Source organism: Lethenteron reissneri, chromosome 62, assembly GCF_015708825.2.
Source record: "Lethenteron reissneri isolate LAM-NWPU_2019-01 chromosome 62, ASM1570882v1, whole genome shotgun sequence".
NCBI lineage: Eukaryota > Metazoa > Chordata > Hyperoartia > Petromyzontiformes > Petromyzontidae > Lethenteron > Lethenteron reissneri.
The window spans coordinates 5,343,955-5,353,796 of record NC_083840.1 but is presented as its reverse complement, the minus strand read 5'-3'; the positions used below and the strand labels follow the sequence as shown (position 1 = coordinate 5,353,796).

The following is a 9,842-nucleotide window of genomic DNA, read 5'->3' as shown; positions in this document are numbered from 1 at the left end:
CCGTGACCAACGTCAGCGTCACCACCACGGCCTGCACCGCCAACGTCTCCTGGGGCGCCGGCTTTGACGGCGGCGCAGCTCAGAGCTACTCCGTGTGGTGCGGCGCGCGGCGAGGCGGGGAGATGGTGGTGATGGTGGTGATGGTGGTGATGATGGTGATGATGGTGATGGTGATGGAGGTGGTGGTGGTGATGGTGGTGGTGATGATGGTGGTGATGATGGTGGTGATGGAGGTGGTGGTGTTGATGATGGTGGTGATGGAGGTGGTGATGGTGGTGGTGTTGATGATGGTGGTGATGATGGTGGTGATGGAGGTGGTGATGGAGGTGGTGATGGAGGTGGTGATGGTGGTGATGGTGGTCATGATGGTGGTGTTGATGGTGGTGGTGGTGTTGAAGGAGATGATGATGGTGATGATGGTGTTGATGATGATGGTGATGATGATGATGGTGGTGAAGTTGAAGGAGATGATGGAGGTGGTGATGGTGGTGATGGTGGTCATGATGGTGGTGTAGTTGAAGGAGATTATGATGGTGGTGGTGATGATGGTGGTGATGATGTTGAAGGAGATGATGATGGTGATGATGGTGGTGATGATGGTGGTGTTGAAGGAGATGATTATGATGGTGGTGATGGAGGTGATGATGATGGTGATGGAGGTGGTGGTGATGGAGGTGGTGATGATGGTGGTGATGTTGAAGGAGATGATGATGGTGGTGACGATAATGGTGACGATGACGACGACGATGTTGACATGATCTCAGGGTCACGGCGCCATGCTGCGTGTGTGGCCTTCTCCGTGCGCAGGGTCAAGCGAGCGTGGCTGGGAGCTTACGACTGGCAGCAGCACTTCCTGGGCCTTCCAAGTGGTGGTGGCGGTGGTGGCGGTGGTGGTGGTAGTCGTAGTGGTGGTAGTAGTGGTGGCGGTAGTGGCGTTGGTAGCGGTAGTGGCGGTGGAGGTGGTGGCGGCGGTGCGGGTAACAGTTCTAACGGTGATGGGAGCGTTGCGAGTGGTAGAGGTGGTGGCTTCAGAAGTCGAAGGGGTGCTGGTCGTGGTGGTGGTGGTAGTCGTGGTGGTGCTAGACACGGCCGTAGAAGTCATGGCGATGTTGGTGGCGGTGGTGAAGATAGTGGTAGTGGTGGTGGTAAAAGACACAGATGGAGTAGTGGTGTTGGTGGTAAAGGCAGAGTCAGTGGAGGAGGTGTTGGTGGTGGAAGTGGTAGCGGTGGTGGTGGTGCTGGTATCAGACGCAGCCGTAGTAGTGGTGGCGGTAGTAGTGATGGAGGAGGTGGAGGAGGAGATGGAGGAGGTGGAGGTGGATCAGCGGTGGCGGGGCTGCTCTGGCTGCTCGTGGAGGGGCTGGATGCGGCCTCCCTCTACGAGTTCAGCGTCCTGCCCCAGAACCGGCACGGCAGCGGCGCCTTCAGCCCCGTCGTCAGCGCCATCACCTTGCGTGCGTCACGCACAGAGACCCACAGACCCACAGACACCCACAGAGACCCACAGACCCACAGACACCCAGAGACCCATAGCTACTCACAGAGACCCACAGCGACCCACGTAGAGCCATAGAGACCTACGGACACCCACACATATATATACACACACACACATATACACAGAGACACACATACATATACACACACACATATACACACAGACACACGCACACACATATATACACAGACATACACAGACACACACACATATATACGCAGACACACGCACACATGCGCACACCGACGGCTTCCCTCCTAACCGTCCCGGTGAGTGATCACAACAACAATAACAACAAAAATAATAATCACCACGATGCCTCCCTCCCCCCTCCCCCCAACACCTCCCTCCGCTCCCCTCTGCTCCCCCCTCCTCCCTCTCCTCCCTCCCTCCCTCCGCTCCGCCATCCCCCTCCCCCCGCAGCCCTCCCCACCGCCAGACCCCCGCCCGAGCTCCCCGGCCCCCGGCCCCCCCCCGGCGCCGCCCGCCGCCGCCTCTCGCGCCCCCAGGGGCTCGCGGCGTCGGCGCTGCCCGACGGCGTCTGGGTGTCGTGGCTCTCGCCCGCACGCACGTCACCATCGCCTCCTCCTGCCTGCTGCTCCTGCTGCTCCTGCTGCTGCTCCTGCTGCACCGTCGTCGTCGTCACCTTCCTCCGGCACCGCCGCTCTCCATCGTCGTGGAGGTGCGGGAGCTGCGGCCGGCGCGGGAGGAGGAGGACGACGACGAGGAGGAGGTGGTGGGGGAGGAGGGGGGGGAGGAGGTGGAGGGTCGTGGCATTCCGACTCAGCAGCAGCGGGAGGAGGGGGAGAGCGGAGGGTGGGTGGTGGTGGCCGGACCCGTGCTGGCCAGCCAACACAGGGTGCTCATCGTGGACGGCCTGTACACGGTGTGTGTGTGTGGTGTGTGTGGGTGTGTGGGGGTGTGTTTGTGTGTGTGTGGGAGTGTGTGTCTGTGGGTTTGTGTGGGTCTGTGTGTGTGGGTGTTAGTGTGTCTTTGTGTGTGGGTCTGTGTGGTGTGTGGGTCTGTGTGTGGTGTGGGTCTGTGTGTGTGGGTCTGTGTGTGTGGGTCTGTGTGTGTGTGTGTCTGGGTGTGTGTGGGTCTGTGTGTGTGGATGTGTGGGTGTGTGTGGGTCTGTGTGTGTGTGTCTGTGTGTGTGGGTCTTTGTGTGTGTGTGTGGGTGTGTGTGTGTGGGTCTGTGTGTGGGTCTGTTTGTGTGTGTGGGTCTGTATGGTTGGGTGTGTGTGTGTGTGTGCGTGGGTGGGTCTGTGTGGGTGTATGTGTGGGTCTGTCTGTGTGTTTTTGGTTGGGTGTGTGTGGGTCTGTGTGTGGTTGTATGTTTGGGACGATGACAACGATTATGACGATGATGATGATGACGTTGACGATGACGACGATTATGACAATGATGATGAAGACGACGATTATGACGATGACAACGACGTTGACGATATTGACAATGACGACGAAGACGACGACCATAATGACCACCATAATGATGATGACGACGGCGTTGTTGCGGCTGCTGCTGCTGCAGGACGCGCAGTACGAGGTGCGCGCTGTGGCCGTGGCCGGAGCCGAGCGGAGTGAGCCCAGCGACGCCGTCACCGTCTCCACCGCCGGTGAGCGATCCCGGCAAGCCACACCACCGCCACCGCCACCGCCACCGCCATCACCACCATCATCACCTCCATCATCATCACCTTCATCACCACCACCATCACCACCATCACCACCACCACCACCACCGTCACCACCACCATCATCATCATCATCACTTCCATCACCACCATCATCACCTCCATCATCATCACCTTCATCACCACCATCATCATCATCATCACCTTCATCACCACCATCATCTCCTTCAACACGACCCCCACCACCTCCATCACCACCGTCACCGTCGCTGCAGCAGCAGCAGCAGCAGCGACGGCGTCAACGCTGTTATCGTGACGTTCCCACCACATGCCCCACCCCGGAGTGGGCATCTGTGAAACGAAGAGCTTCTACAATGGAGGTTTTTGGGTTGGGTCGCGTAAACATATGAATGCGTCGTTAAAACCCTCCACTACCACCCGACGCAGCCAACCAACCCAAACTAAACCTCCGTCGTGGATTTATTTTAACTGCCGTGACAAAAACACCCGCGACCATTCCGCGTCCTCCATCTGCGTCGGCCCGCGGTGGACGTGACGTCGTGCGCCACGGCCGTCACGAATCCGAACTTTGCCAAAGTTTTAAAAGCACCCGGCAAATCACTCAATTGGGATTGATCGCCCCCCCCCCCCCCCCCTCCTGGCATCGGAGCGATGCTGCTGGTCAGTGCTGTGAACGAGACTCCCACCCTGGTAGCCCCTTGTCCTGGTCGCACAGAATCGGCTTGACTCATTCACTCACCCACTAACTCACTCACCCACCCACTCGCCCATTCACTCGCCCACCCACTGAACAACCCATCCACCCACCCACTAACCCGTCCACCCACTAACTCACTCACCCACCCACTCGGCCACCCACTAACTCGTCCACCCACTAACTCACTCACCCACCCACTAACCCGTCCACCCACTCACTCACCCACCCACTCAACAACCCATCCACCCACTCAAAAACCCATCCACCCACCCACTGACCCATCCAGCCACCCACTCACCTACCCACTCATCCACCCACCCACTCAAAAACCCATCCACCCACCCACTCACCCACCAACCTGTCCACCAACTCACTCACCCACTCACCCACCCATTAATCCGTCCACCCACTAACTCACTCACACACTTACCCCACCCATCCACCCAACCATCCACCCACCCACTCAACCGTCACACACTTACCCCACCCACCCATCCACCGTATGTGTGCGTGTGTGTGTGCGTGTGTGTGCGTGTGCAGGCGTGTCGGTGTTCCCGCGGTGGCCTCCCGCCAGCGCCGTGTCCACGCCGGTACTGGCCGGTGTGGTGGCCGGCGTCTCCTTCTTCTCGCTCTCGCTGCTCTTCAGCTCCGTGGCCGCCGCTCTGGCCGCACATCGTCGCCGGCGCCGGGAGAGGAGGAGACGAGGTGAGGGCGAGGGTGCGGAGGAGGCGAGGTGTGTGTGTGTGTGTGGGTGTGTGTGTGTGTGTGGTGTGTGTGTACGAGTGTGAGTGTGTGTACGAGTGTGAGTGAGTGTGTGGTGTGTACGAGTGTGAGTGTGTGTACGAGTGTGAATGTGTACGAGTGTGAGTGTGTACGAGTGTGAGTGTGTGGTGTGTGTGTGTTGTGTGTGGGAGTGTGTTGTGTGTGTGTGTGGTGTGTGTGGGTGTGTGTGTGTGGTGTGTGTGGGTGTGTGTGTGAGTGTGTGGTGTGTGTACCAGTGTGAGTGTGTGTTGTATGTTGTGGGTGTGTTGTGTTGTGGGTGTGTTGTGTGTGTGTGGTGTGTGTGTGCGAGTGTGAGCTTATGTGCGAGTGTGAGCTTATGTGCGCGCGTGGTGTGTGTGCGTGTGCGAGTGTGTGTGCGTGTGCGCACGTGGTGAGCGAGTGTGCGTGGTTTCGAAAGGAGTGGTGGTGCGAGCGGTCAGCCACGGCCGACATCAGTGGCGCGCGACATCCGAACCTGAGCCGGCCCCTGTGCCTGGACCCCCGTCCCCTCCGCCTGACCAGCGTGGCGACGTGTGGATCGTGCAACAGCGGGAACGGCAGCAACGTTAGCCCCCTCCCTCCCCGCCTCCCCGCTGCGATGACTACCTGGCAGTATCGACCTCAATGTGGCTGACCGGGGCGGGCGAGCTTTGTAGTGGATATGCGTGTGCGTAAAAAGAAAAAGTTTAATAAAAAGTTCGAAAGAAATACGTAAGAAGAAATTATAAAACAATTCCAAAAGTTTAAAAAGTTAAAAAGAGGTAAAAAAAAAAAGTTACAAAAAATGAAAATAAAAGTTTTAAAAGTTGAAAAGAAGTAAAAAATTTGTAAGAAAAAGTCACGAAAAAAAGTTTTGAAAAAAGTAAATATTAAGTACAAATTTAGAAAAACCTTGCCAGCTCGTCGGATTCCTCCTCCAGCGTGCGAAGTAAAAATATTCCAATTCCGCCACGTTGCTGCGCCAATAGCGACGCCGCCTGGCGGCCATTTGCGGCGCTGCCGGGTTGCGGAGGCTCGCCAATGGAACCGCTCTGCCGCCGGCGGCCCTGGTTAATACTGCAGTGGCTAGATGTTAACTACCTCGCCTTGTCTACAGGAGGTCGTGGGTTCGATCCCGACCCTGACGCCTGCTGCTGTATATTTGGAGTTTGCGTGTCTCTCTCTCATCATCATCACGGTGGCTAGGAGATGTTAACTACCTCGCCTGGTGTACAGGAGGTCATGGGTTCGATCCCGACCCTGACGCCTGCTGTTTTTCCCGACTGATGTTGCGAGATTATTAATTGTGTTCCGTTTCTCTCTCTCTCTCCCTCTCTCTCCTTTCTGCCTAAACCACAGATTACAACTGCCGGGCGTACGAGAGGTACGTTCGATCGATTGGTTAACCATCGGACAAAGACGGGATGCTATATACACTACACTATACACTACCCTATACACTACTATACACTACCCTATCCACTACTATACACTACACTACTATACACTATACTGCTATAAACTACTATACACTACACTACTATATACTACACTATAGACTACACTACTATACACTACAACACATTACACTACACGCTACTATACACTACACTATGCCATCGAACAAAGACGGCCCCTCCCTCCCCCCCCCTCCCTCCCTCCCTGAGAAGGGACCTCGTTAGGGGTAGCTCTGCAGTGTCCGCTTCCACGGAGGCGGAGAGCCGCTCACCGACACTGCCGCCAAAAGTATCCCGACGAGTGTTTTGTGCCCCCCCCCCGCCCGCAGCGACTACAGCCGCGGCGGCACCGGCAGCGGCAAGCCGATCCCGCTGGTGCTCTCCTCCCCGCCGTCTCCGTGCTGCGGCGAGGACAAGGCCCGCGCCCCGCTCGTCGCCCGCGACGACAGCGCCGCCGGCGCCAGCGCCGCCGACCGACCGCGATTCTTCGGCACCGGGCGACGCGGCGCCGGCTCCGGCCTGGGGCGCTACCGCATCCCGGCGCTCGACGACAGCGCCTCCTCCGCCCGCCACCTCCTCCGTGCGGGAGGCTACGGGCGTGACGAGTACGGCGTCGGCGGGGAAGACGACGACGATGACGACGAGGAGGATGATGACGATGACGACGACGAGGAGGGGGAGGCAGACGGAGTTGCCGGCACTGGCGGGAGGCGCGAGCGGAGGAGGCCGCGGCGGCGGCGGCGGAGGAAACGGCTGAACCTGTCCGGCGGCAGTCAGCTGTCGCTGGGCTGCCTGTCGGAGCGCGGCGCCAGCGACAGCGAGGGCTGCTACTGCGTGGCCGACGCCGACGCCGCCGCCGCTGCCGCGCGCCGGCAGGACCAGGCCGCCGGGGCGCGGCCTATCGGCAAGATTTCCCGCGGGGCTGACGGCAAGTTCGCGATCGCCGGCGGTGGCGGCTCCGACGAATTCGACGACGCCCGTCTCGGGCGTCCGCCGCCGCCGCCCGAGCCGGGGGCTTCGTCGTCGCCGCGAGGCTCCGCGCTGCTGACGGCCTGGCCGTCGGGCTCCAGCGTGGTGGAGGTCTACCCCATGGGGCCGCAGGCGCGGGCCCGATTCGCCTCGACGCCCGCCGACGATTGGCGGCGCCGGTCCGGCGACGCGGCCGGAGGGTCGGGCGGCGGCGGCGCCGGCAGCGGCCTCCTCTCTCTGCCCGACGTCAGCGCCGTCGTCCCCCACGCGGCGGCCGCGGCGAACGGTCCCCCGGCGGCGGAATCTCGGCCGCCGTGGGGAGGCTCCTCCGGTGGCTTCGGCGACGACGGCCCCCGCTTCTTTGTGTTCCCGCCCGCCGCTGGCGACGATCCGGCGCGGGGACGGCCCGGGCCCGCCGCCGGTGGGCCCCACGAGCCTGGCCGGCCGAGGAGACGGCCTCCGCCGCCGCCGCCTCCGCCGTGGACTCGCGTCGGCGGCCGCGTGTCGCCGGGCCGGTGCCGCGACGCTGCCGAAACGGAGCTGGACGAGCTTCTGGCCGAGAGTTTCTCGCGGAGCCCGGAGCGCCGGGCGGCGCCGGCGTTGCCGCCGTTGCCGCCGCCGCCTCCGCCTTACGCGAGCATTGACGTCGTGGAGGCGTGCAACATCGCCGACCGGCTCCTGGAGCTTACGCGACGGCAGAAGGGGGCGGCCGTCACCGCCGTCGCCGCTGCCCGACGTAGCCCCGGCGGGCGGGCGGCCAGTCCGCAGAGCAGCGGCCGCGGCAGCGTCACCGTCGCCGGAGCCGGCGTGCCGTGCAGCGGCGAAGGGGGCGGCTTCAGCCATCCCAGCGTGCCGTGTGGCGGCGGATTCGGCGGAGGGGGCGGCTTCGGATATCCCACCATGCCGTGCGTTGCCGGCGGAGGAGGAGGTGGCGGCCTGACCCATCCCAGCATGCCGTGCGGTTCGCCGCAGACGGAGAGCAGCGGCGTCCACAGCCAGGACGGCTCGCAAAGGATGATGGGAAACGAGAGTCTCTACTCGGACCTGGCGAACAGGTGGGTGCCGTTGTGCGCCGCGCTTGACGTTGCCGGCACGACGTGTCCGTGTGCGGCGGGGTGGACGCAGCAGTGGTGGTGTGAAGGTCAACAACAACGACAACAACGACAACAACCGCCATTGGCCACGAGGTGGCGTGGACTTCACCACGGCACTTGTGTCACTATACACTAACCTGTACACTACACACTACACTACTATACACTACCCTATACACTACACTATACTACACTACCCTATACACTACACTATACACTACACTATACTACACTACCCTATACACTACTATACACTACACTACGCTACTATACACTACACTGCTATAAACTACTATACACTACACTACTATATACTACACTATAGACTACACTACTATACACTACCCTATACACTAACCTGTACACTACACTACACACTACACTATACGGGCGACAACAACGACAACAACCGCCATTGGCCACGAGGTGGCGTGGACGTCACCACGGCACTTGTGCCAGACCTGTGGACGACAGAGCGCGCCGGTTCGACTCCAACTCCCTCCCTCACGCCCCCCACCACCCGCACGCCCGCCCCCCTGCCGCCCCCCCACCTCACTCCCCTCCCCCACCCCCGCCCACCCCCCCGCCAGGCGCGAGCTGTCCGTGGACGAGGGCTACGAGTGGGACGTGGAGCTGTGTGCCGAGTCGGCCGTGATGCAGTCGCTGCGTCTCTACGTCAGCCGACAGCTCCAGCGGCCGCACTCCTCCGACTTTGCGCGCGAACGACCGCCCACCCACGCCGGCGGTGGCGGCGGTGGTGGTGGCAGCGGTGGTGGTGGCAGCGGTAGGTGGCGCCCCGAACACCGTCATCGTCGTCATCGCCAGCGTCATCGCTGCAGTCGTTGTCTCCGTTGTCGTGGCTACCGTCGTCATGACTACTGTCGTCATCGCTACCGTCGTCAGCGCTACCCCGTAGTCATCGCTACGGTCATTGTTCCTGTCGTCATGGCTACTGTAGTCATCGCTACAGTTGTTACTGTCGTCATGGCTACTGTTGTCATCACTACCGTAGTCATCGCTACAGTTGTTACCGTCGTGGTTATCGTCGTCATCGCTACTGTCATGATCTCTTCAGGCATTGTTACCGTCGTCGTGGCTACCGTCGTCATGGCTACTGTTGTCATCACTACCCGTGTGACCCTGACGCTAACACTACGACTCTCTCTTCTCTCTCGCCCCTTCCCCCCCACTCTCTCTGTCTCTCCTCCCCCACCCTCTCTGCCTCTCTCCTGTTCCCCCAGCTCCCTCTCGGCCGGGCATCCCTGTGACCTCCCGCCCCTCCGTCTCCATGGAGGACCTGAGCTGCGGCGGCGGCGACGTCGCCTCCGCAGCCGTCGCCGTGACGACCACGCCCTCCCCCCCCTCCTCCTCCTCCTCCACCGCCGTCGCCCCGCCGTCCTGGCGGGCCGACGGCGGCGCCGATGCACCGCTCCGGGCGGACCTGGCGGCCCGTTGCGCCGCCCTGAAGGCCGAGTTCTTGGCCTACCAGCGGCACTACCGCCCGCAGAAGGGGGGCGGCCACGCGGCCGTCGAGCGGCCGGGCGGGGCGGCCTCGCCGGTCTCCGACGAGGAGTACGAGCAGGCCACGCTGCTGTGACGTTGCGGCGGAGCGCCGACAAGGAGTACGAGCAGGCCACGCTGCTGTGAATCTGCGGCGGAGAGCCGACGCGCACACAGAGCCGAGCCGACGGATGGTGTTGGCACGGCATGGGTTGGTTTTTCCACTGG

The 9,842-nt window shown here is 61.3% G+C and overlaps 1 protein-coding gene across 1 annotated transcript in view; it reads left to right on the top strand.

Annotated features, from left to right (window-relative positions):
• Positions 1-917, top strand: part of LOC133358594 (protein turtle homolog A-like) — a 6,938-nt gene extending 6,021 nt beyond the window's left edge. The window contains exons 7-8 of the mRNA XM_061576962.1: positions 1-97; positions 808-917. The exon at positions 1-97 is cut by the window's left edge and continues 15 nt beyond it. Of these exons, the coding sequence (XP_061432946.1) occupies positions 1-67 (67 nt within the window). The 3' untranslated portion in view covers positions 68-97; positions 808-917. The remainder of the gene's footprint in view (positions 98-807) is intronic.
• Positions 918-9,842: the final 8,925 nt, after the last annotated feature.